We start from the raw sequence: 26991 nt of genomic DNA, 5'->3' as shown, positions 1-26991 counted from the left end.
ATATTGTTTATTAGTTTAACATATGTGTTGTATTGGGAAAAAATAGTTAAATTCATATTGGAAACTTTTAAAGAAATATTGTTTTTATTTTTACCTTTTTATATGTTTATAAAAAATGAGAATTCATGTTTCGGTCCGACCTATCTCATTTATGTTAAAAAAATTTGAGACATAAATTAGATAGATTTATATTTTCAAAATTTCTTACTTTTTGCTCTATTCCCGTTAAATCCCATTATATTTAGGTTTACATTGTGTAAATATAATCATATATATATTTTAAAAATTCACTGAAAACTATAATCTATTATTTATATATTTGTTAGTATAATCGATAATTAGTAAGTTTTTTTAACTTTTAATCAATTATCTTTTTTAGTTTTATAATGTATAATATAAAAAAAACCTTTCATATTCATTTTTGAAAAAATTATTTACATAGATTTAAATATTAAAATTAAATGATAAAATGGTATAATCAATTTTAAAAATTAAATAATAAAATGAGGTGGATGATGATGTGGATTAAGGAAAAGAGAGAGAAAAGTTAACTTTATATATATAGATGTGTGGCATGTTGTTACGAGTTTATGATTTTCTCAAGAAATTGTCTTTTAAACGCGGAAGAAATTAAGAGTTGGAAACAAACAAATTAAAAAGAGGAATATAGACACGAACCTCAAATTTTCTCATTTAACATACGACTTCTATCACTAATCAAACTTTGCCTCAAGATCATGATTACAAAGCATTTTTACTGTGCCTCTTATTTTTATGCATTTGGCTTTGCTAGCTCTCAAGTCACTAGTATATCTACAGAATATATGCAATCTCACACTCTAATAAAAAATTATGTTAAGAACCATACGTAAAGGCCAATCATGAGGACAGTTCTTTCCTAATGAAATTTTAAAAGTTCTAATTTACGTAGTACTACTAGTTCTAAACGTTTTTGTTTAAAAATTGTTTAGAACCCCTCTTAGAACTCTCTAATGAAAACGGGTTGCGTCTAAACCGAACCAATCTTTTTTTTTGCGGATACAAAAACAAAATTATATTTCACCAGTCGTAATGTATGGATGGTGTGTGTAATTGGGAATGTTTTGTTGACACTAATTTTATGGAAGTATTTATTTCATAAGAACAAAACAATGAACACGTACAAACACATTTTGGTGGTATCAAACAAATACATACGTTCACATATACAGATATACTAGTACTTAAAAGTTATAAGCTCATCATGCAAAAATTAAAACAATGGGAGCTTTCGTAATTCATCACCACTTCCAGTTGCATCCGTTGTTAAACAATGCGTCACATGCCTTGTCGGCAACTTCGCCGATTTTGCCAATAATACCACTGTCTTCATCCGTGCGAGGAATAAAACTTTCTTCCTTACCGATGACTTGTTTGTTGCAGCTTTTTTTGCAAAATCCTTCACATGTTGAAGGAGTATGTTTATTTGCCGATTTCAAACACTGAGGGAGGCAATGTTTCACACACATTCCTACGTTGTTTGAATGAGCAATGTCTGCCGAGAACATCATCGTCAATATAGCTATAACCATGAAAACTCTGCATGTTTTCTTCAACGCTTGAGTCGCCATAACAGTCGTTGGCTTCTTTTATTATTTAATGATGATGATTTCTGCAAATATGAATATTGCAACTTTCTTTTTAAACTCTCTCTTTGTAATTATGATAGAAGAAGCTGATTTGGTGGGTAATGTTTGGATTCATCTATAGGTGATCATTTATATAGTAAAACTCATGTTGTCTATAATTAGCAATTGTTTTTAATTTTAAATTTGTTTCATGCTTCGCTCTCATGGGATGTATACAGCCAACAAATCTTATACAGCTGCTTAACTGTGCGTTAATTTTGTTTTGTTGTCAAAACAGATATTAATTGCCATATAATAGCAAATTTTGATGTATATATATGGCTTTTTTGGTTTATCCTGTAACCACATGTTGTTACAAATATTTGATAATACAATATATAGCAAGAGTTTATGATTCTATCAAGAATTTGCCTTTTAAACGCAAAGGAACAAAAGAGTTAGAAACAAATTACAAAGACGAATATATAAATATATATATACGAAATTCAGATTTTCTCATTTAACAGTCTATCACTAAGTTGCACTTTGAATATTTTATTCATGCACAAACTATATAACCGAACAAGAATGACAATATGCAACGCACATCAATATGCATGTTCTAGATTAATATGTGTGCACTTCTATGCGAGCATGGTTTCATTAGAGAATTCTATTGCATGGGGGTATAGCAATTAATTAGTTCTTCATCTTATTTTATATTTAAGATACATGGTAATTGGTAAAACACCTAAGGCTTAATAGATGATATTTAGGACTCAGCAACTGAGAGTTAACTCGTGTACCTAAACGTTTCTTAAAGTTCTTCATCAATGTGATATTTATAGTAGAGATAAGGCTTCCCTGCTTTTATAATGGGTGTAGTGTACATTATTTAAACAGAAATGAAAGATAAAATAGCGTGTGTTACATATCAAACCGATAAAGAGAACAGCAACACAAGATAAGAAAGCTAAAGTGAACTTTGCAAGAAGATTGATTAATCAGACCTGCTCAATAGGTGTTCAAAGATTTTTCAAACCGGGTGCTGAAGAAAGCCTTTCTAGAAAAGCACACCCTTAATCGACCTAAGTGATCCTTCCAGAGCGATAAGCAAGTCTAAGCAAAGCTGAGTGATACATGATCGTTTCTGATTTACAGTGGCTGGCGGCAATGTTAGTAATGGAGAGAGAATGAGAGATGGAGCAAAAAAATATTTCTGAAATCAGTATCTTTAGCTATGTCAAGTTTGAGTGTGACGCACTTTGCCCCTGAACATTTACCATAGGAGACACCAAATATGTAGCAAGGAGACATGTTTCGACAAACAAGAATGAGCATGATATTTGACTAAACTTCTTAAAAGTCGAAGCTCCCCGACCCCTTGGGAAATGAGGGTGAGAATTGTTTCATCTGTGCCCTCATATGACATAAAACCTTAACCATAAGTTGTTCAAGATCGCACCAAGGATTTTTACTGTACCTCTTATTTTGATGTGTTTGGCATTGCTCACAAGTATATCTACATAATACAGCTGCAAGTTAACAAAACAAAGAAGCCAAATAAAGGCATTTATTTCACAATGCAAGCTCACACCGTGATCTTCGCATAGTTATGTTTAGAACCGTAAAGGCCAGTCATGAGGACAGTTGAGAGCTTTAAACCAAATCCGCAGATGCTTCTTTATCAAGAGCAAAACAATCTGGAAAACAAGTAACCGTGGCAACCTTGCACAACATCCAGCAAAGGAGATGTCTGACACGCTTCACTAGCTTCACGATCCATCCATTTCTCTAACATCGTTTCAGCGACAATAGCAATGCGATGCTGCATCACGGAAGCACCCATCGGTCCAACTAAGTTCAATCTCGTTGCAGCCGAGACAACATCTCTCAGCGTGATAAACAGATAAGCTCTCTGTGAAGTCTGGGGATCCATGCCGAGTTGGCCACATACAAGACCGAATATCGGGGCATGGTGGAAATATCCGCTTTTGGATCCCATAGAGGCGTCTCGAATCATCTTAAGATTCGGGATCTCAGTGAAAACCGAAGCAGCTATACGAAACAACGCTGACCCTTGTGAAACCGACGCCTTGGAAGAGACTTGGTTAGTCAAAGTAGCGTTAAGAATTCGATCGAGTTTGTGCCATGTCTCTAAATCAGGAGACTTGAGAGCAGAGTAGACAAAAGGAAGCAATAAGCTGGCAGTGTTATCCAACACATGTAAGATATGAGTTTCCAAATCTTGAGGAGATGAAACTAACCGAGTCTGAACAGCTGCTTCAAGACCAAAAGAATGAGCAAACCCTCCTGTTGGTAAAATGGAATCAAGTAATTGCCACTGACTCCACTGCATAGAGGAAGAAGCTCTTAACACAACATTCTCGCTTCTTTCGTCTTCCTCAATCGTTTCTTCCATAAATTAAAACTCTTTCTCGAAACCAGAGAATGCTGAAGAGAAGAGTAGCATAAAATGATTCTGTAACACACAGAAGCCATGAGAGCATCATTAGATCAGAACTCAAGAATCATCTTTGTGTTTAGTAATCAAAACTTCAGAGCTTAGAATGATAAGAACAGATACAAGAATCCCAATTAAACAATCTCAGTGGTACCACCACAATCCATGAATGTGATCAAGCAATGTTTCAACCTAAAGAAACGATTTTTAAAAATGATAATCTAAGAAATTGGAACAAAACTACAACTAAATCAAAGATTCTCCAGAAAGAAAGCATAAGAAGTCAGATCCATCCAACATAGAGAAAAAGAGAAGATGAAAACAGAGTATGCTTAATCGAAGATAAAGCTTAGTTTTTTTGAATTACCAAGAGGCGTCGAAGAAGATGACTGATACTGATAGACCTCAGAGTCTCCTCGACGGATACAGAGGCGGAGGTATAACTCCGGCGGAAGACGACACTAATAAGGAACCTAATTCAACTCCAATTGATTTTTCTTTCACGGTTCAATTCATACCAATGGAGAACCGACCGGGTTGCGTCTAAACCGAACTAATCTTTTTTTTTTGGTTGCGGATACGAAAATGATGATATTTGACAAATCGTAATGTATGGTCATGGTGTGTGTATTTGGAATGTTTTGTTGACATAGACATATAAATATTTAGTTTGTTCAGAAGAAAGACATATAAATGTTCTAATGGAAGTCATAAGAACAATGAACACGTACATATCTATATATATATATGGTGATATCAATATCAATTAAGATACATTATACAACGTACATATTTATAAGGTTCATCATAAAGAAATTAAAAAAAATAGGAGTTTCCGTAATTCATGACCACTTTCATTAGCATCCGAACCATCCACATATCGTCTTTCTAGCTTCAGCGATAATACCACTGTCTTCATCCGTGCGAGGAACAAAACTTTCTTCCTTACTGATGACTTGTTTGTTGCAGTTCTTTTTGCAAAATCCTTCACATGTTGAAGGAGTATGTTTATTTGCCGATTTCAAACACTGAGGGAGGCAATGTTTCACACACATTCCTACGTTGTTTGAATGAGCAATTTGTGCCGAATACATCATCGTCAATATAGCTATAACCATGAAAATACTGCATGTTTTCTTCAACGCTTGAGTCGCCATAACGTCGTAGGCTTATTGATATGATGATTTCTTCAAATATGCTAAATGAGTATTGTAACTTTTTTTTTCTTTTTAACTCTCTCTCTCTTTATAATTGTGATAGAAGAAGATGATTTGGTGGGTAAAGTTTGGGTTAGTCTGGTGAATTATATAGTAAAACTAGTTGTCCATTTTTAGCAGTTGTTTTTAAATTTGATTCTTCTTCTTTTTTTCTTTCTCTCATGGTAGTTATAGAGCTAAACAAATATTATACAGCTTTTATTTTTCTTTGTTGTCCAAACAGGTATTATTGATTGCCATAGATAGGAATAGCAAATCTTGATATATATAGCAATTTGGTTTATTCTGTAACCACATGTTGTTAGAAAAAATATTTGTTTGTTAAAGCCCTATATATGTATATAGGATTAATCAATTAAATACATGGTTTAGTAAACATGGTCACAACATCTCTAAGCACAAAAGAGACGTAGCTGTAGAGGATCTCGATTGATCGCTACTGTCGTCTTATCCTTTGTTTGCCTTCTCCCATGTGATACTAAAAACTTCAATTGAAAGTTGAGACCAGTTTTAACACAATGAAAAACTTTAGGAATTACTTTTAAAAACGTTATGAAGTGACCCACAAATATATAATACCCATACCACAAAATCCCATTATGGGAACATGACTTGAATCCTACCCAAAGATTCTCCATTCCTCACATGTGATCATTCTTTTGTTTTGTTTTTGTTTTACTTCACTTTTTCTTATATAAAAAGGTCCTATAGATAACTTTGTAGGACTAGCTACTTTCATGCCCTCAAATTTTTTGATAAGATCGTATAAATTACACGGATCTGAATATCACCGTGTGGAAGATATATCTAATCAAGAAGTGGACTGAACAAGACTTTTATCGAATTAACGAAGCAACAATAAACTGAAATCTATACATACATGTTCAGGCGTAACGTTGTGTTTAGCAAACGTACGTATAAACTTGTTCTCAAGCCTCTAAAATCTAAAGATTTACAAGCCCAACACCTAAACAACTCTTGTTCATTTGGATCCATGGATCTAATTCGACAGGGTAAATTGATTCATTATAACAAGTTAATCAACTCTTACTATCTCTTATTTTGAATAAAATCAGAATATATATAAACCGATAATTTCTTTTGTTTTCAATTTGTCATATGGTCGGGACCCATCCGATAGAACCGGTCCATGTTGATTTGAAAAGCGCTGTTATCTAATTGAACTCATCTTGATCATTGTGAGCAGTATAGTGTAAAGGAAGTATGTGGGATGGTCTAATTGAAAAAAAAAAGTGATGATACATTGAAACTCATCACTATACAAACATATCACCTGTCAATGTCTCTCTAAGTGTTTGGGTCTTTAGCTCTTGATATTGAAGCCTGTCTTCTTCTTTTTAGTTTCTTTTTTTCTTTTGGAGATCACGTGAACGCTCAAATTTTTTGACCAACAAATAAAAATGGACCCTCTTTATGTTCACATCCAAGAGAGACCCCAACTTCTTTATAGAAAAAAAAAAGATATTAGGTCAATCTAGCTCCTAAACTTTAATCATGATTTATTTACTAACTTATAATATTCCCATTTGGGATAAGCACGTGATTTGAAGAAGAATAATGTAGTAGTAGGAGAAGACTTGTATATAATTTGAGCAATTTTCAATAAGATGATTAGCAAATAGGGAGAAGTTTCATCAAACCCTAAGCTAAATCTGATCTTTTGTGTCGCCCAAAGAAGAAAGAATTGCAGATGAAGCGATATGGTTTTTTGATAATGGAGAATTTGCCCATGTGATGTGAGAGAGCCATTTTTAAAAAAACAATTTGAGGAGAAAACATAATAATTCTCGCGCACGTAAATAAAATGACAACTAAAATAATTCATATAACACATGAGTCTTATCCATTAAATCCCTCAACTTATTTATTTTGGTATGAACTGAGATTTCAATCAAGATGAGTTGTGTAATGAAAATAAACTTGAAGTTAAAAGTGAGGAGATAGATAGAATTTGTCGACAACACCTCCAAAATAACTCTTAACATATCAAAGAATGATCGACTTGTATTGATGGGTCCATAATATTCGGATACATTCTCTTTTGGAATTACGAATACTACAAGTGGATACTTCTCGTCCAACACCCTCCAAAAACTGTATTTCGATTTTTTTTTTTTCTTAACAAACATATATACATATATCGATTTTTTTTTCTTCTTAACAAACATATATATATATATATATATATATATATGATTTCTTTGTTCACAGTATTATTTTTTATCTTAAAGAAAAAAAAAACTAGTGACTAGCTAGTTTTTATTTAAATAATATTTATTACACATGCCACGGATCCACAAGGGATCATGAATCATCATCCTTCTCGAACTATCTGTTCCGATTCTAAATCTGGTAAGACCAGAACATGCTTCGTCGACTTGGTGAATTATTAAAATCTATATCTGATATATAATTCTAAATATGACTAGTAGTGTGACTTGTTGAAGCAACAAACGTTCCTCCTAGATATTCAAATCGGTTTTTAATTAAGTATTTGTCTGACCATCTTAAATTTATAAATATACTTTGATATATACATATGATGTCTCGAATACACCCGTAGGCCATGGCATGATAAAAAGTACTAATAAGTTCGAGATCTTTTTTCTTTTAATAAACTGGTGCATGACTTAGATCAATATGCTTGCATCTCATCAAACACATAAAAATTCAACTCTCTACATATATATAACACTAATTAATTTTCTAGATTGTCATTCTCTGAAAACAATGATGTCAACACAGTCTACTAATGGTTTTTAGAATTATATATTTAATTAAATTCATGTCATATCAAAATCTCTCTTTTTTATTTTTGTCAAACAAACTCCTTTTTTTGCTTTTTCTTTCTCCGGCAACTAAAAGGCTTATCTACTTGGAATTCTCTTTTTTTTTTTCTTTTGTAAAATTACTTGGAAAAAAATATGTAATATATACAAATATATTCGATATACATATATATATATATTACAAAGCTTCAATTTCATACCTAAGCCCATCTCTTTGTTACAATTATCTTATCTCTCTCTCTCTCTCTCTCATTCTCTCTCCCTCTCTGGTCTCTTCCTCTTATATTATTCTCTCATCGGAAGTGAAGTAGATGGAAATGTACAAAGATGATAGCTCACCATACTGCTATTTCCATCCAAAGGAAGAATATGTTGGAGTTTGTCCTCTCTGTTTGAATGAGAGGCTTCTTGTTTTAGCTTCAAAACAGAGATCATCAAGAACCAAACACTCTTCCTCTTCACCTATCATCAGCCTCCCTAAGATCTTCGCCTTGAGCTCTCTCCTCAGTCGTCTCGATCTCCGTCACCGTAAATTCCATCCCTCCTCCGATCTTGACGTCTCCACAAGCCAAGAAGGTTCACAACTTTTTTTTTTTTCATAATCTGATATAGTATAAGTGTATACATACATCTTATAGTAATCAAATTTTAATCATAGAAAAAAATACTTCAAGATCTAATTCCAGTTGGATACTTTTTTCATATTTTGATTTTGGTAATACAGAGTATTTTCCTTTTTCCGAAATAAGATTTTCATTTTTCAATATTCTTGAGATGATTTATTCTTATTTGCAAACATGTATATAATTTTCTGTATTGTATGCATTTACACATACATTTAAATCAGACTCCATTTTTCTTCAGAGATGATGAATTAGTACATATTGATAGTCTTTTAATCAGGCCAGCTGAAAATTTGTTTTACTCGATATAATTATGAGCAGTGTGCTATAAGCCTAATCATCTTTTAAATAGTTGGTAAAATAATGTAGTCTATATGAATTATTGGTACAAGATCATCAAATTATTGTTGAAATTCTAAGAGTTTCATACATATATATAATTTGTTATTCAGATTCTTTTATATCAATAAAATTCGAAAACGATGGAAACGCGTCATGGGAGAAGAAAGCAGTGGTGACAAAGGTTTGTGTAGACAACAACAACACAGCAAACTCAACATGCAAGAAGGAGCAATCTCCTATTATAATGAGCAGTACAAGTATCGTAGAGCACAATACTGCCAAGTCATCGCTGAGGTGGCGCAAGCGTATTAGTCATCTCTTCCACGTTGTCAGACTCAGATCAGGCTCGTCCACCACTTCTTGTCATGTGGCATCGTCCAAGGTCGAAGGAGCCAAAGTGAGGAAACAAGGTTGGATGGTGAGGACCTTAACCAGAAGAAAATCCAGGAAAAGTAAAAGTTGATTTTTTTTTTCATATTATAACTAATTATAAATTTGAGAAAAAGAAAACAAAAATATTTTTCTATATTTTTTTTTGTAGTTTAATATTTGGTTTGGTCGTTTTTTCAATGATTGATGCTTCTGTTTGAAGAAGAATTATGTGGAAGTTTTTTTTTTGTTTTTTTTTTAAATTTTGTAAGTAATGACAATACATGGATTTAAAATGGATTGTATCCATAGATTAGATTATTGATTTTTTTTTTGTGCTAGATTTTAGCTTAAATATGTATTATTACGTATATGGATATGTAAAGGGACAAGAGTCTTTCCCTACACCATACCTCTTTGTAGGCATGTGGTCTGAATCTGATACAGCCATTAAAAGATGGAGAGAAGGGTCAAAACTCAATATAGCCTTTTATCATTATTTCAATATGACAAAAGAGAAAGTTTTGCACACAAAAAAGAAAAAGAATAAAAGTATAATTAAAGAGAGAAGAAAAAAACTAGGAAAGTGAGTTGCTTTAATATAAATAATTTTGCATGGGATTCTTGAAGTATTTTTTATATGACTTTTAGTGCTCACCTTAATTCTCCTTTTTATTATTTTATAAAGAAAAGAGAAAATGAGAGTAGTACAAGTTATAATGCAAGAAGAAGAGTCCATGTTAGCTTGTTCACAATAGTGGGAAACATTGAAGCACAAAAAATGGACCCTAAAGCATTGCCCCATTCACATTGTCTTATAGTTGTCTCTTTTGTATACATTGTATGTTTCCAAATTCCAAATTGATATATTTTTTTTTTTTTTGGTTTGATACATATTATATTAGTAAATGATCTAGATAGTTATAGCACATTGGTTTATGTTGGATACTTGGAGAGTTGTTCATGTCATATGTGTTATCTAAGTTTTTACCAATTTGCATTCTGATTGGAACGACAATATATTGGTTAAAATGTTGAAATCAATAGTAGATTCATTTGACTACTGATTTTGATATTTGAACTTTATTGTGTGTTGAGGTGACAACTCAAAGGAAAAAAGTGGCTTTATTTTTGGTAAGTTCAATCAAAAGTAGGAAAGCAATGTGACTTCCTCCAAAGAAAATGATATATGAGAACTGATCAATGTGGTAAGACTGATGCGAAGGAAAACCTAATTTTTAGGTTAGTAAAAGGACGAGTAGACATTTGCTTGTTTTGTGACTCTTGTCCACTTTTTCTTTCTTTCGAGTAGGTTAGCTTAAGCAAGTTTAAAATCCATGCAAAGTGTAGTTATTGGTAGCTCAAGAAACATCAAAGAGTAATGGTGTATAGTTGAATGTTTAGTCGATTAGTCTTGTTCATCATGGTACAGGATTATTCCCTATCTTTTTTAAATTATGATATCAAATGTATGAATGAAAGTTTTTGTATGAATATTTGCATAAATTTCATAAAAATTTAGATTCATTTTTGTCGAGAACGTTGGCTGTAGGGTTAAACGGGACCATTTACAATAGATGATCGTATTCATTAAAAATTTAGGAGCAGGACCACCTCTACCTATATAATTTTACCTAAAATTTCTAAAAGATTTTGAAGAATTAAATGACTTATAAGAAACCCTTAGACTAATTATTCCAAAAAAAAAAAAAAAGTTGGAAACTTAATATGATGAAGAAGACAAGGATCATCCTTGATCAGGACGTAAGCCCCAGTGGTCTGCATATATATAGACACGCATAGATATATATATTATTACCCTATACGAAAATGCAAGTCGTATAATACGACATTGGGGTTTTAAATTGCAATACTTGATATATATGTGTACAAAATATGAGATTTTACGACAATAATTTGATATAATGCATGGTCTATGTGTATAAACGTAGGTCATGATTTTATGAGTGACAACAACATGTGGGATTCAAATTTCAAAGTCTTGAACTACAGAAAGTGACGTTTACTTGGAACCAATTCAACTCCTACAGTTATCCTTATTTTTGTTTTATTGAACAATATATCTCTATGTGTATTTATTCCATTACATTTTTACGAATATTTTATACACTTATAAAATGATATCACTTTATTGATTTTTATTATAATTATCTAAAAATGTAATATCATTTCTCACATTTCCTTTAAATTTTTGTTTTTTTTTTGTTATTTGTATAATTTGGAAATAATTTTCAGAAAAACAGATTGTAAGTAAGATCAGAATGTAATAATATATGCTTAAAAAAAAAAAAAAATGTAAGATATGCCAATGTATTAGTGGGTTTTAAAATTAATGGGCTTGGACTATAAGAAAGGGAAATGTCTTATTGCAGCCCATCAGTAGATAGAGGTGTTTTCAAACATGTAATTGTATCATAATTTCACTAAATGCTGAAGAAAAAGTTAGATATATGATCTCATCATACTATTATTATTCTCCCTCTCTTCCTCTTTTGAAAATTGAAAAAAAAAAAAAAAAACATTTCAAAAGTGAAAAGAATTAACAACCACAAAGAGAAAGAAAGAACTTCTCTTTTTTCTTCGCCATGTTATATATTCTTGAATTTGCAGAACGAATCATATAGCACTGTAAAGGGGTACACTTCATTGGAGCTGTTTCCTAGTCTGGTAATCTTGTTTTTTCTTAGACTCGTTCTTTCTTTCTTTTTCTAATGTTCTGTAACAAAATGTTATTATGAGAAACACAAAGATGTTATTAGTACTTTTTAATGACGTGTTATTGAAGTGACTGTGAAATTCATTACCAGGTTGTATTCTTCTTCTGGGTGTTTTACAAATTTTGTTGTGGTCCAGTCCACTATAGATTTTAAGTACTTAAAGATTGTTGTGTCAAAGTGTGGCTTGAAAGCAAGATATGTGAAGCTGATAAGCCAAGTTACCTCTTTTGTTTACATATGTTCCCATAAAACTGTTTGGGTTTTGTTTTATTGTGTTTTGGATGCATATGTCTAAATTCAGTACGCATTGTTTCCTATGAGATTTATTGTGTTTTGGAAAGGGCCTGTTCTGGTTATAGTGTTTTGAGCTTTCTCTCTTCTTTCAGATCCTCGAGTTTCTGATGTGATGACTGGTACACTACTTTGATACTGGAATTAGCAATGGATTCTAAGGATGATGAGCTTGTGAAACAACATGCCAAAGTTGCAGAAGATGCTGTTGCTGGTAATTAGTCTCCCTCTTTCTTTATCCTGCTTCTGCAATTTCTTTTTGTCTAGTAAAAACTTTATCTTTGGTGTGTATTTGAATGGTGGGAAGAAGCTGAGAATGAACTGGTAGAGCTGAAGCAAAAGCTCCAGGATGCGGCTAATAAGAACAATGTGTTGGAAGATAGGGTAAGTCATCTTGATGGGGCTCTCAAGGAGTGTGTTAGAAAGCTAAGGCAATTTAGAGATGGAAAAGAGGATAAAATTCAAGATGCTGTGACTAGATGTAGCAAGGAGTTGCAGTCTGCTAACACCGGTCTAGAGAGACAAGTTCTTGAACTACAGAAGGAAGCAGAAGCTGCAAAATCTGAAAATATAATGCTGAGACGTGAGTTTCTTTCACAGCGTGAAGAGCTTGAGATTTTAATGATTGAAAGAGACTTGAGCACTCAAGCAGCTGAAACTGCTAGTAAGCAGCATTTAGGTAGCATAAGGAAGGTGGCAAAACTCGAAGCTGAGTGCAGGAAGCTTAGGAGTTTGGCTAAAACATCATCATCATCACTATCATCTAACCAATCCTTGGATAGTCATTCAGATGGAGGAAGGGAGAGACTCGAGGGGAGTTGCTCTGATTCATGGGCATCATCAGCGTTGATTTCTGACTTAGATCAATTCAAAAGTGAGAAAATCCGTGATAGAAGTCTACATGGAACTACTTCATCCACTGAAGTTGATCTCATGGATGATTTCCTTGAGATGGAACGTCTTGTGGCTCTGCCAGAGACACAGGCTAAAAAATGTAAGACTGAGAATGAATTGAACTTAGAGGAAAAGTTGGAGAAGCTACAAGCAGAAAAGGATGAGCTTGAACGCGAAGTTAACTGTTGTAGAGAAGCGGAAAAGAGATTGAGCTTAGAGCTTGAAGCTGTTGTTGGTGATAAAATGGAGTTGGACGATATGTTAAAGAAGATGGATGTTGAGAAATCTGAACTAAAGATATCCTTTGATGTAATCAATGATAAATATCAAGAATCTAGACTTTGTTTTCACGAGGTTGAGATGAAGTTGAAGAAGCTACAAGCAGAAAAGGATGAACTTGAAAATGAAGTTAAATGTTGTAGAGGCGCAGAGAAGAGATTGAGCTTAGAGCTCAAAGCTGCTGCTGGTGACAAAATGGAGTTGAAAGATACTATAAAGAAGATGGAAGCTCAGGAAGCTGAACTTAAGATATCGTTTGACGTCATCAGAGATAAGTATCAAGAATCTGGTGTTTGTTTTCAAGAAGTTGAGATGAAGTTAAAGAAGCTACAAGCAGAAAAGGATGAGCTCGACAGTGAAGTTAATTATTGCAGAGAAGCGGAGAAGAGACTTAGCTTAGAGCTAGAAGCTATTGTTGGTGACAAAATGGAGTTGGAAGATAAATTAGAGAAGATGGAAGCTGAGAAAGCTGAGTTAAATATATCACTTGAAGTAACCAAAGATCAGTATCAAGAATCTAGAGTTTGTTTCCAAGAAGTTGAGAAGAAGTTGGAAGAGATCAAAAGGGAGCTGAAACTAGCAAATGAATCCAAAACACAAGCCGAAACTAGGGTCATCCAAATGGAAGCAGAGGTGAGAAAGGAGAGGATTGTCTCTGATGAGCTAAAGAAAAAGTGTGAGACATTTGAAAGGGAGCTTCAAAGAGAGATAGAAGAGAAGACAATGATCAGAAGAGAAAAAGTAGAACCAAAGATCAAACAGGTTCAGTTTTGTGTTTTCCTGATCACCAATTAGCCTTAATCTCAATTCTTGTTTCACTGAAGTTGATTCTATTGCATGATTCTATTGCAGGAAGACATAAGAACAGCTGTAGGAAAATTTGCAGACTGTCAGAAAACAATAGCATCGCTAGGGAAACAGCTACAATCTCTTGCAACACTTGAAGATTTCTTGATCGATACAGCAAGCATTCCAGATTCTGCAAGGTATGTTCACAAGAAGGAAGCATTTTTACAAAAAGATCCTCCTGAGTGCGTCAAAACAATCAATGGAAGATCACTTGAGTATCTTGTAATCAAGAACAGCAACAACAGCCATACCTCACCTCCTTGTTCATCTTCTTCTGATTCAACAACAGTGTCATTGATTATGTCAACAAAACGAGGGAGTTCTGAGAAGAATCGTAATGGCTTTGCCACGGTTTTCACCCGAAGTAGAAATGCAATACATTTGGGGAGTTAGGAGAAGCAATAGGTTCTTGTAGTAGCTAGAACTAATCTGTTGTTAAATCGGATTCTTACCATAGTTCTCAGATCCTGACTTGTTATGTCTTGTGAGATTTATCTCTGTCCTTTCATTTTCACCAATGTGATGGTCTAATATGATGCATTATGGGTGCTTGGTTGCTGGATATAGGCAGGAAGACTGCAATTCTGGTCTTGCTGTTGAATTATTCATTGGTTGTGTCGAAATAACAATCTTTTTGATTAGATTCTAAAAAGGTACATGCAACATACAAACACCTGAGGTTCTATGGTGTAGTGGTTAGCACTCTGGACTTTGAATCCAGCGACCTGGGTTCGACTCCCGGTAGGACCTCTCTTGCTCCTGCAATATTTTTTTCCCGACATTGTAAGTTTGTAACTAGTGGCAATACTGAACCAAACCAACAATACATCAGCTCAATACTAAACCAAACACATTAAAATTAATTTTGTATAACAGATATAATACGCTATACCAAAGACGTCACATCGAACCAAAAACTCTTTATTTGAATTTGAAACACCGAGTAAGCCTAAAATTTGTAATCATCAATAAATAACATGTACAAATAGTTTTTTTTTTTCCCTTTAAGCTGAATACAACTTCAGAGATATAAACAACGGATGATTGGGTCGTAGTCATACAACAAGTGAACAATCCATAGATTCTGCAGCGAATGGCGTCTAAGTTGGCTACTATTCTCCATGGTTGTGATGATTGATGTTCTCTTGATTTCTTTTGGCACTTCTCTCTCTTCTAAAAGCATGAAACAGATCCAATCCTAGGCCGACGTTGAGAATGTTCATTCCCACCATACCAGACAGAGCTAGCGGTAACTCCACGCCTTTCCCAAACTTGTGTGCGTCTTTGATTAGCTTGACAGTGATGAGAATATGAGGAATGCACCTCGCAAACACAAAGGCTATCCAGTTCAGTACCCACTCCAGTTTCACTAATCCTGTGTTACTGTCTCGGATTCCTGCCATTCTCCTTAGCTTCCTCACATGTAGAAAGATCGAATTCATCTGTTTACACAATCGAAATAACAAACGTCACTTTGGTACACATAGGTACATGTTGTGGAGATGAAATTGTAGTCTATGTCCAACTGATTGCTATATATGAAACTAGAGCTAAAATAATGTTAGCAATATCCGGGAAAGAAACAAAAATGTGCCAAAAAAAAAACATTTAAGGAAGATAAAAGTGGAATGTACCTCACAAATGAGAGTAAGAATCAGGTAATTGATAGTTACATTTCGGTAGAGAGCCAATGTGAAGCAAACAAGGAGGACGAGATGGTGAACTAGAATGGAAGGTATTAAGCCGCTATATAATCGGTACTGAAGCATATCCCACTGGTCGTAAGCAAAGTAGCCGCATGAGAAACACAAAGCTGGGTATGCCCATTTCCAACTACCACCAACCAACTCAGAATGATCGAACATCTCGTCTAACCCTTTGGCTAAGTATTGATTGAGCAGAATGAAAACCACTGTAGTAACACAAGCAGAGTGTTCAAAATGCAAAATCTTAATCAGTATGGCTTGGTGAAGAAAGAATTGCATCATACATAAGATATGGCAAAACAAAGGGTGTAATGGTTTTTTAAACATTCAAGGGTGTAATTCAAAGAAGGATAAATGTTTTATGCACTGCACCATCTATAATAACAGTTGCTGCAATCCAAGAAACAATTGGCATTCTGAGCAGAAAGCAAAAATTCTGGGCCGGTTTCTAACATCAACTCACAGACCAACAAATAACTTATCAACCCACATCCCGATCATGGAAACAACAAGGCTATAGCAAAACTGGAAGTTGAAGAGTTGATTGTTATCTTCCACAGAAGATTCTGGCTTATAATTTACCTATTGAACCTAAACATCAAGTCTCACTCTGACAAAAATTACACAGGAGATTGAAGCGATTACATGAAATAGCATAGAGACAGCAACCATACCACTATAATAAAGCAATCTCGAGAACAATTAAATCGGAAACAACAACTACAACTACACTAAACAATGAACCAATGCAAGGGCAAAAACCACATAGCACCTATGCAAAATGGAGAATGCAATTGACCAATGTGAACACCAAATACGCATAAACTTTTCTACATTGAACAGAGCAAAATCGAATGATATTAGAGAGACAGAGACGGAAAGGGACCTGAAGCTGAGGTGATAATAGAGTGCAAAAGCGAGACAGAGGTGTTAACAAAAAGAGGGTCACGAGAAATCCATGAACGAACCACCCAATTTATCAATTGAAAGAAGACTCCACCGCAAATAACCCAGAGAAGCTCGGTCCGGAGATTGAAAACAATCTCAAACACGACGGAGACAAGCCAAAGAAGCAGCGTCGCTAGAAAGAACTGCCCAGCCCCATTCTTCTTCCCTCCCGTGCTCCCAATCCCGTTCCTCCCCATAGAAACCCCTCTCTCTTGATAAATCCGGCAAAGTTGAACCCTAAATTCGATTCGATTGGCTTTTTTTCTTAGCAGCAAGCTCCGATGATATCCATTTCCAATTTTGGCGGAAGATACTTATACAAATGCCTTTACGTTATAAGAGACTCTTTGGGACGCAACGTACACGTGTCCATCAGGACTTGCTCTTTCCTGATGCTGAGTCATCTAATTAAAAACAAAAACGTACAGTTTCAAGGTTCAAAGTTCAAACGTCGACTTTAATTATTACAGTAAAACCTCTATAAATTAATAATGTTGGGACCAATATATTTTATTAATTTATAGTGATATTAATTTATTTATAAATTAATAATTACTATTTTATACTGTAAATTAATAATTATTAATTTATAGTGCTATTTTTAATTTTCAAATATTTTAAAGATATGGATGGACACAATTTTACAAAAATAAGACTAATCTTTAAAATATTATAAATTAGCTAGTAGTTTGAAAATGAATATTATATATTTTTAAAAAAAGAAATTTGACTAAAAACTTCAAAATTATAGATAAATTCACTTACAAATGATATACATAAATTCAAATGTATCATAATAACCTCAATTGTTATATCTTCACATCCTATATGTAAAAATGAATATTATGCATATTTAAAAATTGAAAACATAAAGAAAATTTGATTATTTTTATGACTTGTGATGGTATATATTACAAGATTATTTTTTAAAAATATACTAACACAAAATTATTTATGGAGGTGAACTCTAGGAGAAAATTTATTTTTACAAAAAATTAGATACATACATTAATATATCTACAAATACATTAATATATCTACTTATATATAAATATATGAGTGTGTATATAGTGATTATTAATTTATGATATTATTGGGACTATATTTTACATGGGGATTTCAAAAGAGTTATTATCTTATTATTTTATCGAATTTGGTCAATTTTTATATTGACCCGACTTGGGACCAGCAAAATTTATTAATTTATAGTGTTTATTAATTTATAGAGTATTAATTTATAGAGGTTTTACTGTATATGGTTTTGTGCCGACGTTCCATGTCGACGATCTCATATCTTCTGAGGCCTAGTCACGGCCCATTTGAGACTCAGCCCATGTAGTAATGGTTCGGAATTATCGGAACACAAACCAGAAGCAAACCACTCGTATACTATACATTAGACACAGTACAACAAAATCAAGTGTTGTTGTTAGTTGTTTTACACACACACAAGGGAACACGAAGACTATAGACAAAGCCCCATCGAGCTGAAATATTCAGAGCATGTGCAAAGTATGTATATTATACTGGTTTCCACACGGACAGAACCTCTTGAAACATCTCCAGCATCAGTTCTCGATCAGCTTGTCTAAAGAAACTGCTTATTTCTTCTCTGACATCATAAATCTTTCCGAAATCAAACAAATACATCAGACACCCTTTCTTCAGTTTCTCCAGTTGGTAAAGCCAGGCCTCTTGTAGCCTCTCGAGAACATTACCCGAGTTTATATCTTCCATGAGGCTGTCCTCGCACGCCGATTTCAAATCCGTTATGTCGTACTTGTTTGCAGCCCCGAGGAGGGCGAGGCGGTGTTTCCAGAAGTCTTCTTGGGTTATGTTTCCGTAGAGGTAACTTAGGAGAGCCATGCAAGATTCTGTTGACATGTCGTCGATGTGGATTGTGGATGATTCTTTTTCCTTGAGGTCGTGGTGGAACATGCTTTTGAAGACGGTTGAGCTCGCTGAGAGGATAGCTTTGTGAGCTGAAAGCGTTCCATCGGCTGTGTGAATGATTACATCAGTTAGGATGCTTTCCTCTAGCATCCGGGATAAGCATTTGAGAGTGGTTTGGGTTGAGATTGATTGCATTGTTGCATCGGTAGGCCAAACAGGAGAAGCTTCACCACCCTGGATTGGTTTGATTTAGACTGATCAACCTTCCGAGGAAGAATCTCAAAGTCTATAATCATTATGCACTATAAAAGCTGGAAACTTACATTCAAAGGAAAGATTTTGAGATCAAGAAACTCGACGTCAATGGTGAATCGACCATGAAAGCTGGAATCCACATGCCACACACAATCATCAGTTGTACGCAGCAGTTTTTCATAAACTGCACCACAATACAGAGTATCTCAGCTAACATATAAACAAAAGCTAATTCAGGTCTAACTATTCCCCATAAGGCACTGCTATTCATCTGCAATCATTTTAAAATTTACTATTATCTTTCCATCTAAATGCATCAACTTCCAGATATTTCACTGTGCTGAGAAGCTGAGATTCATGAAAAGCAAAAGAAACTCCAATACAATCAGAGTGATTCCAGAAAATTCACTATACTAGTTCATCTTATTCCAACATAAATTAACTAAGCTACTTCACTATTTTTCTGAAAACCTAATTTCAATACGAACAAAAAGTAATTCAAATTCCAACCCAAAGAAGTCAAAATCAGAAACCATACATACCAGGAGAGATGTAGAATCTACGATTAGGACCAACGTTAGAGACACGAAGAACAAATTTGGCAACAGGAGGCTGCTCCTTAGATACTCTAGAAAGTTCTGGGAATAGCCTCACTGATAGATAACGATTCCTCTCTATAGACAGATGCCTTCATTTTTATCCAAAAAAACACACACACACAAATTAAAAAAACAAAAACAAAAATCCGGATATAATTTGAAAACAAAAAAGTAGAAAGAAGATTTACCAATTCCAAATCCCAACTTTGAAAGGATCGGACTTTTTGAAAGAGCAAGGTCCAAAATTTTCAATCCTCCATTGAGCTAACCTCGAGATTGTCTCCACCTTCGTGTCCCCCATCCACTCTCTCTCTCAAGTTTTGACTTCCTTTTTCTCTCTCAACTCTTTACTTCACGCCAAATGAAACAAAACACGACGTAGCAAGCAACTACACACTCAGTCGCCTCCATCGCTTGCCACGTGTACGCAGATAACTGCGGTTTTAAATTCAGTAAACCGGTTTTCTCCGGTTTAGTAACGAGTTTAGATAATAATGGAAGAGAGGAGACGAGGAAACTGAGTTATAGAGAGATCAGATAAAATGGCGACGGGGACGGCGAAGGAGAAACCGAAGATCGTGTGGAACGAAGGGAGACACAGATTCGAGACGGAGGATCACGAAGCTTTCATAGAATACAAGATTGAGAACGACGGTAAAGTCATGGATCTGGTTCGAACCTTTGTACCACCGTCAAAAGCAGGATTAGGTTTGGCTTCGTATCTCTGCGTCGCCGCTTTCGAACACGCCTCCGAACACTCTTTCTCCATCGTCCCCACTTGCTCCTACGTTTCTGTATGCATCTCTTCTTCCTCAACAATTGTTACGATGTTCCAGATACGTTTTTGTTTTTTTATGAAATGTCTCGTTTTTGCAGGATACGTTTCTTCCTCGAAACCCATCGTGGCAGCATCTGGTTCACTCAGAGGATGACAAGACCATCAAGTCTAGCATCTGATCAAGTCCTGCTTCTTTTACTTTAAAGCCTTTGGTGTGTGTATGATAATAAAGCAACTCTAAAACACTTCAGCTTACAATATTAAGGCTTGTTTCATGTCTCTGTATCGTCTTTTTTTTCACAATTCGACACCAGCAAACACTAATATGTTGTCAACATGATAATTAAATAGAAACATTATTCTATATCACATATTTGTACATAAACGTGTGTCTTGTGTCGTTTTTAGCCGGTGACGAAGTAATCCATTTTCTCCGGTGGCAAGTTCAAAACAGATTGCTCAACCTAACATCACGAAAACAGATTCATGTCAAATCAATGTATAAACTAGTTGAACAAAGGGGTTAAAAGCATGATTGTTATGGTTGACTTGCCTCTTCGAAAGGAACGAAGACGAATGGAGTCATACCCCTCTTGTGTGAGACGGCAGGTATATCCGGGTTGTGAGTTTCATCATCTTCCCAACCTTCAACTAAACCAAGAATGTCTTCTTCTGTGCTGCTTACTTCATCATCGTTCACACCACTTGTCACAAGTGCCAACAAATCCATCCGGTTATTTGCTCCAACTGCTGTTCCTCTTAACCTAACCACACCCAAAAACAAGCCCATACCATGAAGATCAGAATCAGTAACTACGAGCTACTCAGTTTAACCCCATCTTTTGCTTATCATAGAAATATTCATCACATTCACTGGAAGCTTGGTACTTCAAAGATAAGCAACACGTCTTGTTCCCAAAAGGCTAAATCCTTCCAAAGGAGTCTAGATTCCCCATAATTACCGCACTGATAGCAATGCCAAATCAAGGTTCTAGATGATTCTATCGAAAATAAATTTTCTCTGTCCTGTTCTGAGGGATTGAAATACCTTAAACGAATCCTTAAGACCGTCGGGCGTGTCCCTGGGTACAAAACAGCTGCTTCAATCTGCAGAAAGAACATATTTTCAGGATGTAATGTTGTTTATGATTTCTAGCCAATAAGCAGTTAGAGTCAGCTAACCTTATCATTTGACATTGACAGTGTATAGGTGCCTTTGTAAAGACTGTCAGATTTAGAAGCCTTAAAGTTCATGTACTTGGCAACATCCTTCAATTTCTGCGATGAGTTCTGGAGAATAAGAAACAAAAATATCAGGGTAGATCACGCCAGCAGCTCAACACCTAGCTAGCTAGACCGAAATGTGCAAACCTTGTAAAGAAACCTGCCAGAAGGGTAGAACCTTATGTAGCGGTAGTAACAAACCTGCAACAAAAATCCCATTATGAAGAGGCCACTCAATAAATGTCTGTATGAGACAAATGAAGGAGAAAAAAGACAAAAGACTTTACTATGTGAACTGGTTTTGTAAAGCTCCACTCAGTAATTCCAGCTCGAATGTAAGTATTCCTACTCACGTAAAGACCTGAGAAGAAGATACAGAGTTTGGAAACAATCACGACAGATTATAAATATATATGAAGAGTTGATAAGTATGACATAGGGTTACTTTGATGAAGAAAGATATAACAAGACATGATGATACTCAGAGCATGCAATAAGAATACATAGGTGGAAAACAAGAAAGATTACCATCACTACGAACTCTGGATCTAAGGAGCCACATTTTCCTCCATGATCCATCATATTTAGACTGCAAGATATTATAGTTTTCGAGAACCCCAGCAGTCTGCCAAGCTTTCAAGCAAGCATTACGCCAGAACACAGGGTTTCGAACCGTGTACCTCCACTTTCTGCATACACAAGCTGCTCTACCTAAGTCATAAGGCATCATCCGAGCAAACACCTACAAGTAACATATCCAAAAATCAACATGAGAGTACATAAGAAACAATGTTTCAATACAATGGGAAAGACTAGTATAAAAAAGAAGGAAGCTGAAACCTCGAAAAGGAGCTCATCAGGCAAGACACGGTGAATCAAAGCTGGATCATAATGGGGTTTACGGCTTGTACTTCCGAATGGTGACACAGGCCTCACATGGACTCCATAGAGATCTACAACATGGGGAAAAAAAAATGAAACTCATCTCTAAAACAAAAACCCACTTGTATGTAATAAAGATGAAATCACACTAGAGAATGGGTGTTAAATGATAAGATGTACCGAGCCAAGGCCTCTTTGTAATAAAGTATTGCTCTCTGAGGCGCAACGCAGATTCGAGCTCAGATGGTATAGTGAGAGCATCTGTGACGACAACAAACACGAATGATGAATCATCAGTAATTTAGCCACAACTCTCCTGTCATATCATTTTCTCAATTTGTGATAGAGCGCATACACTAGACATACCAGATCAATTATGATCCAAATCAACATAATGATTGTTGAAAGCAAATACAGAGAAAACTCGCAAAACCGTTCCAAATTTATCAAATCGAACAAAAAAAAAAAACAAATTAATTTGGTCCGTTCTCGACGTAACAAATCGATCCGATGAAAAATTCAAAAGGAAAGCGAGATACCTGAAGTCATGGAAACTGCTAGAAGGTTTAAAAATCCGGCGAGTTCGCCCGTGTTCGGTTCTCCCTGTTACCGGGAAAACAATAAGAAGATAGAAGCCGAGAGACTCTCTCTCTCTCTGTCTTTTTTTTTAATTATTTTATTTTTATTTTAGTTTTATTTGTTATATTCTCGAGGTTCACGTTAGTCACAAACAACAAAACCGACATTGATATGTCGGTTTCAATATCGTTAACCAAGTGGTTTAGTTTTTAAACTTTTTACTGTTTCCTCTTGTAGAGGTTACCAAGATATGGTTTCTACTTTCTACTTCATAGCTAATTCTTCTTTACACAAGATTAATAACTAAAATTATGACAATCAACAGATTCAATACCAGTGATATTATTGTTAAGAAATATGAGCTTTTTCATCACGAGATTACTTTAAACAAAAAGAAAAACAAATAAATAACCAGCAAAATACTGAAAAACAATCACAAAACATACTTTTTCTCTTTAATCTTTCCAGAGCTCTCTTTGGGCTCCTCCTTAACTCTCCGACCTAGTGGATATAATGGTGGGTAGTATATATTTCGATTTCAGATGATGTTGTTTATATACTTCATTGGAAAAACAGCCGAGTCTTTAAAATCAAAGTATCATTCTGCAATCTTCACTATGTATGACTGTATGTATATATAGCTTTCTGAAATATCAGTTAAAATGGTTATCCATAACAAATTCAACAATCTTTTATATCAAATTTGGTTTACATAGAATGACATTGAGTTTTCATCACGTGATAATTCAGCAAATTACACTATACAATTAAAAAAAAAAAAAAAAAAAAAAAAAAACATGAGACAATTACACACACTGCTCTTTTCAGAGCTCTTCATTGGCTTCCGTAGTTGCCTTTTCCTCCTTATGATCAGGCTCTCCAACTGTATCCTTGTTCTTGTCGATGAAGCTTATGAAATCTTTCTTTGTCCCCTCCCCGTGGTAAACCTCAATATTTCCACTCGCTGATATGAAGTAAACGGTTGGAACGCCCTTCACAACGAAGGTATCACGTGGGAAGTCGTTTGTGGAAACGTCCTGGACACATGAAAGAGTGAGATACACCGCAGAGGAACAGTTAACATATACACTCAGATGTAAAGAAAGATAAAAAAAGGACTTACTATCTTAGCTATGACAACACTTGGGTCACTTTGGTACGAAACAGCGATTTCGTCAAACACTGGAACAAGCTTTTGGTAAAACTTCGACCGTGGCAAATAGAATATAAGCATGACTGCATGTAAATGAGAGGGAATTAAAGAAAACCTGAATTATATAATTAAGCTTTTTGTATCAGTTGAATGTAAGATGTAACTCACCGTTGTTTAAAGATTTGAGGACCATGTCGTCGAAGCTCTTAGAAACAACAATCTTCACTAGCTCGTTGTTTTCGGTTGGGATAGGTTGAGATCTTACGTAGGGTGCAAGTTTTCCATCTTTGAAGTCATTGACCCATGTTTCAATCTGGTCAATCCCCACATTTGCTTTCAAGTAATTCTTGCGGCCAGCGGTGGTCTCGATGATGATGAGAGGGATATGGCTCTCTTTGTGTCTGTAATTCTGTTAATGGTTCAAAAGAGAGAAAACTTGTTCAGAATTTCGTAACCAATACACTAACCTAGAGGAAGAAGGAGAAGAGACAAACCATCAATGTGCCTTGGCTTTCCTTGACACCCCCTAGAAGGAAGCGAAGACCATTTCCCTTGTTGGATGTAGCAACTTCACGGTACTTGGATTTAAAAGACTCGGCTGCTTCTCCAGTGAGATTAATGTACAACGTCACCTTTCCAGTCAGGCTCTATATATACCACCATGCAAAAACATATTAACTTTTAGTAATGTCATGAACTGGTGATGACGTACGTACGGAATGGTTTTAAGATCTTCATAGCCCTATGTAGGATGAGTTACCTTAGTATAAGGGCTGTAAAAGAATCTGACAACATATGGGGTGTTTTTTGGATCTTGGTCAAAGACGGTGACAAGTGGAAAGCTAGATTCTTTGATAAATTCCTACAGAGCTTCCGACTCGAAATCCTGATCAATGCACGAGAGTACTAAATCAAGCAAACATCCGGCAACATGACCACTCACTCGTCCATGTAATATACAAAGTGAAAAAAGGCTTCTCTTGTACCTTGGAATCAACAACCAATTCATCAAAGGGTTTGAATATCCTGACTAAAGGTCCGATCACAGTTGACTCTCCGCTAGGAAGAAGTTTGGCATCCAAGGCGTGTGCGAAAGTATAGTTAAAGTGCAATTTAATCTTGTCTTCGGCGGCAGCGGAATCAAAGTCAGCACTAAATTTATATGCAGCGGCCAAGAAAGAATCAAACTCGGAGCCAGATAATTTAGGGAAAATTCCAACCTACAGCAAAAGTATACATTACATATTTGACTAGTCACTACCATACATGATTAGATCATGGAATATTGACAAAGAAAAAGGAATTATGTATATTCACTTACGACACAAATTTTATTGTCCCTAACAAAATCAGCAACATCATCAGCTGATGTGATATGTAATGAAGGAAGAGGTTCCTCACTTAGTATCTTCAAGAATAATGCAACGTCCTCTGTTCTTTTACGTCCAAGGTACCATTCATGTAGTTTTCCTCGGTATCTGAAAATCAAGATTGATGGGAAACGCGTAATCCCAATCTCGGTGGTTACAAATGCTCTGTTTGCTTCCTCGCTTGCATCAATCTTGGCAAATACCACCGGAGGGACGTGACTGCTCAACTCTGACGCAACTTCCTCGTACTATACACAACATATCACCACCCCATAAGTCAAGGCCTAATGATGAAATTAGACAAATAACTATAGAAAGTGATCAAGAAACGGTACAAAGGGTTTTAAAAAAAAATCTTGTAAGTATGCTATTTACGGTAAGTGGTTGAAAAAAACCATATATTTACCTGAGGAGAAAACTTGATGGAATTTGGACCCCTGAAGAAGAACAAAGTTAATACGGATTACCAAATGACAGTATTGTTAAACTATATATCACAAAATATATACCTTGAGGAGTAGAAGTTGACAACAATGAAATCGTGCTTGTCGATGATTTCGGTGTAGTTACTATGATCCAATGTCAACACTAACTCATTTGTCTCCGTATGTTCACTTCTAATAGATGAAGCACACGAAAACAAAAGGATCCAAAACAAAGCGTATCCGGTAATGGCCATTATCGCTATCTCTCGCATAACAATGTTAATTAAACTTTGGTAAGCATTCCAGGGACGCTCTGGAAGATTTATATACATATATCTTAGCCAAGATTCAACGACTTTCACAATAATATTTGCAGTTAAGAAAAAAAAGAAAAGAAAGACTAATAGCATCATAGTCTTAGTAAAATCATGTAAATTAGTACCCAAAAAAAAAAACGACCCATGGACGTTATAGTCTTAGTATACTCATATAAGACAGAACGAACTTACACGACAGAGAAGTTGACATATTAAACCAAAAGTTTAATGGAATTAGAAAAAAGATTATAAAGTCAAAAAAGAGAAGCACAAAGGCAGCTTTCTTTTTATATTGGGCCGCCGTCGTCGTAATTATCCTCTTTACTTACACCTTCATGAATCATGATGATGATCAATTTTAGCAAGTGGCGACAAGAAC

At 35.1% G+C, this 26991-nt stretch overlaps 7 protein-coding genes, 2 long non-coding RNA genes, 1 other non-coding gene and 1 pseudogene across 10 annotated transcripts; 4 read left to right on the top strand and 7 right to left on the bottom strand.

Annotated features, from left to right (window-relative positions):
- Window positions 1-3033: 3033 nt before the first annotated feature.
- Window positions 3034-4549, bottom strand: LOC17897126 (urease accessory protein F). Its single transcript, XM_006304079.2, has 2 exons — window positions 4439-4549; window positions 3034-4089 (listed from the first exon to the last, which is right to left on the bottom strand). The coding sequence occupies exon 2, from the start codon at window positions 4027-4029 to the stop codon at window positions 3295-3297; it is 735 nt and encodes a 244-aa protein (XP_006304141.1). The 5' UTR covers window positions 4030-4089; window positions 4439-4549; the 3' UTR covers window positions 3034-3294.
- A 3765-nt stretch (window positions 4550-8314) lies between these two features.
- Window positions 8315-9591, top strand: LOC17900399. Its single transcript, XM_006304147.2, has 2 exons — window positions 8315-8674; window positions 9174-9591. The coding sequence occupies exons 1-2, from the start codon at window positions 8410-8412 to the stop codon at window positions 9524-9526; spliced, it is 618 nt and encodes a 205-aa protein (XP_006304209.1). The 5' UTR covers window positions 8315-8409; the 3' UTR covers window positions 9527-9591.
- A 2254-nt stretch (window positions 9592-11845) lies between these two features.
- On the bottom strand, window positions 11846-12348 carry LOC111828759. The gene is made up of 2 exons (XR_002832523.1): window positions 12258-12348; window positions 11846-12169 (listed from the first exon to the last, which is right to left on the bottom strand). It is a non-coding gene; the product is annotated as an uncharacterized LOC111828759 (long non-coding RNA).
- Window positions 12349-12591: 243 nt separating this feature from the next.
- LOC17899242 (filament-like plant protein 2) lies at window positions 12592-14942 on the top strand. Its single transcript, XM_023777502.1, has 3 exons — window positions 12592-12675; window positions 12769-14396; window positions 14487-14942. Exons 1-3 carry the CDS (start codon window positions 12612-12614, stop codon window positions 14874-14876), a joined length of 2082 nt encoding a protein of 693 aa, XP_023633270.1. The 5' UTR covers window positions 12592-12611; the 3' UTR covers window positions 14877-14942.
- LOC111828758 lies at window positions 14448-14997 on the bottom strand. The gene is made up of 3 exons (XR_002832522.1): window positions 14936-14997; window positions 14735-14824; window positions 14448-14613 (listed from the first exon to the last, which is right to left on the bottom strand). It is a non-coding gene; the product is annotated as an uncharacterized LOC111828758 (long non-coding RNA).
- Window positions 14998-15161: 164 nt separating this feature from the next.
- Window positions 15162-15233, top strand: TRNAQ-UUG. Its single transcript has one exon. It is a non-coding gene; the product is annotated as a tRNA-Gln (tRNA).
- A 155-nt stretch (window positions 15234-15388) lies between these two features.
- Window positions 15389-17421, bottom strand: LOC17898758 (TLC domain-containing protein 2). Its single transcript, XM_006305293.2, has 3 exons — window positions 17076-17421; window positions 16118-16395; window positions 15389-15925 (listed from the first exon to the last, which is right to left on the bottom strand). The coding sequence occupies exons 1-3, from the start codon at window positions 17332-17334 to the stop codon at window positions 15596-15598; spliced, it is 867 nt and encodes a 288-aa protein (XP_006305355.2). The 5' UTR covers window positions 17335-17421; the 3' UTR covers window positions 15389-15595.
- A 1086-nt stretch (window positions 17422-18507) lies between these two features.
- Window positions 18508-20285, bottom strand: LOC17898483 (BTB/POZ domain-containing protein At1g21780). The gene is made up of 4 exons (XM_006306469.2): window positions 20073-20285; window positions 19828-19973; window positions 19354-19469; window positions 18508-19264 (listed from the first exon to the last, which is right to left on the bottom strand). Exons 1-4 carry the CDS (start codon window positions 20183-20185, stop codon window positions 18659-18661), a joined length of 981 nt encoding a protein of 326 aa, XP_006306531.1. The 5' UTR covers window positions 20186-20285; the 3' UTR covers window positions 18508-18658.
- Window positions 20286-20311: 26 nt separating this feature from the next.
- On the top strand, window positions 20312-20965 carry LOC17897907 (acetyltransferase At1g77540). Its single transcript, XM_006305732.2, has 2 exons — window positions 20312-20678; window positions 20761-20965. Exons 1-2 carry the CDS (start codon window positions 20427-20429, stop codon window positions 20839-20841), a joined length of 333 nt encoding a protein of 110 aa, XP_006305794.1. The 5' UTR covers window positions 20312-20426; the 3' UTR covers window positions 20842-20965.
- LOC17896816 (F-box protein 7) lies at window positions 20909-23431 on the bottom strand. The gene is made up of 10 exons (XM_023789140.1): window positions 23308-23431; window positions 22949-23029; window positions 22727-22839; window positions 22415-22628; window positions 22174-22247; window positions 22034-22087; window positions 21845-21952; window positions 21711-21769; window positions 21216-21426; window positions 20909-21126 (listed from the first exon to the last, which is right to left on the bottom strand). Exons 1-10 carry the CDS (start codon window positions 23315-23317, stop codon window positions 21067-21069), a joined length of 984 nt encoding a protein of 327 aa, XP_023644908.1. The 5' UTR covers window positions 23318-23431; the 3' UTR covers window positions 20909-21066.
- A 740-nt stretch (window positions 23432-24171) lies between these two features.
- Window positions 24172-26549, bottom strand: LOC111828588 (annotated as a pseudogene).
- Window positions 26550-26991: the final 442 nt, after the last annotated feature.

The sequence above is a fragment of the Capsella rubella genome, unplaced genomic scaffold (assembly GCF_000375325.1).
Source record: "Capsella rubella cultivar Monte Gargano unplaced genomic scaffold, Caprub1_0 scaffold_1, whole genome shotgun sequence".
Lineage (NCBI taxonomy): Eukaryota > Viridiplantae > Streptophyta > Magnoliopsida > Brassicales > Brassicaceae > Capsella > Capsella rubella.
This window is presented reverse-complemented; position numbering and strand designations above follow the sequence as displayed.

Coding starts and splice junctions, on each gene's coding strand:
- LOC17899242 (XM_023777502.1), top strand. CDS start 12,612: ATGGATTCTAAGGATGATGAGCTTGTGAAACAACATGCCAAAGTTGCA. Junction 12,676..12,768: donor TGCAGAAGATGCTGTTGCTG/GTAATTAGTCTC, acceptor AATGGTGGGAAG/AAGCTGAGAATGAACTGGTA. Junction 14,397..14,486: donor TAGAACCAAAGATCAAACAG/GTTCAGTTTTGT, acceptor ATTCTATTGCAG/GAAGACATAAGAACAGCTGT.
- LOC17898758 (XM_006305293.2), bottom strand. CDS start 17,334: ATGGGGAGGAACGGGATTGGGAGCACGGGAGGGAAGAAGAATGGGGCT. Junction 16,396..17,075: donor TATTATCACCTCAGCTTCAG/GTCCCTTTCCGT, acceptor GTGTTACTACAG/TGGTTTTCATTCTGCTCAAT. Junction 15,926..16,117: donor TTCTTACTCTCATTTGTGAG/GTACATTCCACT, acceptor TTGTGTAAACAG/ATGAATTCGATCTTTCTACA.
- LOC17896816 (XM_023789140.1), bottom strand. Junction 21,953..22,033: donor CTGGCAGGTTTCTTTACAAG/GTTTGCACATTT, acceptor CTTATTCTCCAG/AACTCATCGCAGAAATTGAA. Junction 21,427..21,710: donor GTCTTAAGGATTCGTTTAAG/GTATTTCAATCC, acceptor GGGTGTGGTTAG/GTTAAGAGGAACAGCAGTTG.
- LOC17897126 (XM_006304079.2), bottom strand. CDS start 4,029: ATGGAAGAAACGATTGAGGAAGACGAAAGAAGCGAGAATGTTGTGTTA.
- LOC17898483 (XM_006306469.2), bottom strand. CDS start 20,185: ATGGGGGACACGAAGGTGGAGACAATCTCGAGGTTAGCTCAATGGAGG. Junction 19,974..20,072: donor AAAGTTGGGATTTGGAATTG/GTAAATCTTCTT, acceptor ATAAAAATGAAG/GCATCTGTCTATAGAGAGGA. Junction 19,265..19,353: donor TCAAAATCTTTCCTTTGAAT/GTAAGTTTCCAG, acceptor AAACCAATCCAG/GGTGGTGAAGCTTCTCCTGT.
- LOC17897907 (XM_006305732.2), top strand. CDS start 20,427: ATGGCGACGGGGACGGCGAAGGAGAAACCGAAGATCGTGTGGAACGAA. Junction 20,679..20,760: donor CCACTTGCTCCTACGTTTCT/GTATGCATCTCT, acceptor TCGTTTTTGCAG/GATACGTTTCTTCCTCGAAA.
- LOC17900399 (XM_006304147.2), top strand. CDS start 8,410: ATGGAAATGTACAAAGATGATAGCTCACCATACTGCTATTTCCATCCA. Junction 8,675..9,173: donor CGTCTCCACAAGCCAAGAAG/GTTCACAACTTT, acceptor TTTGTTATTCAG/ATTCTTTTATATCAATAAAA.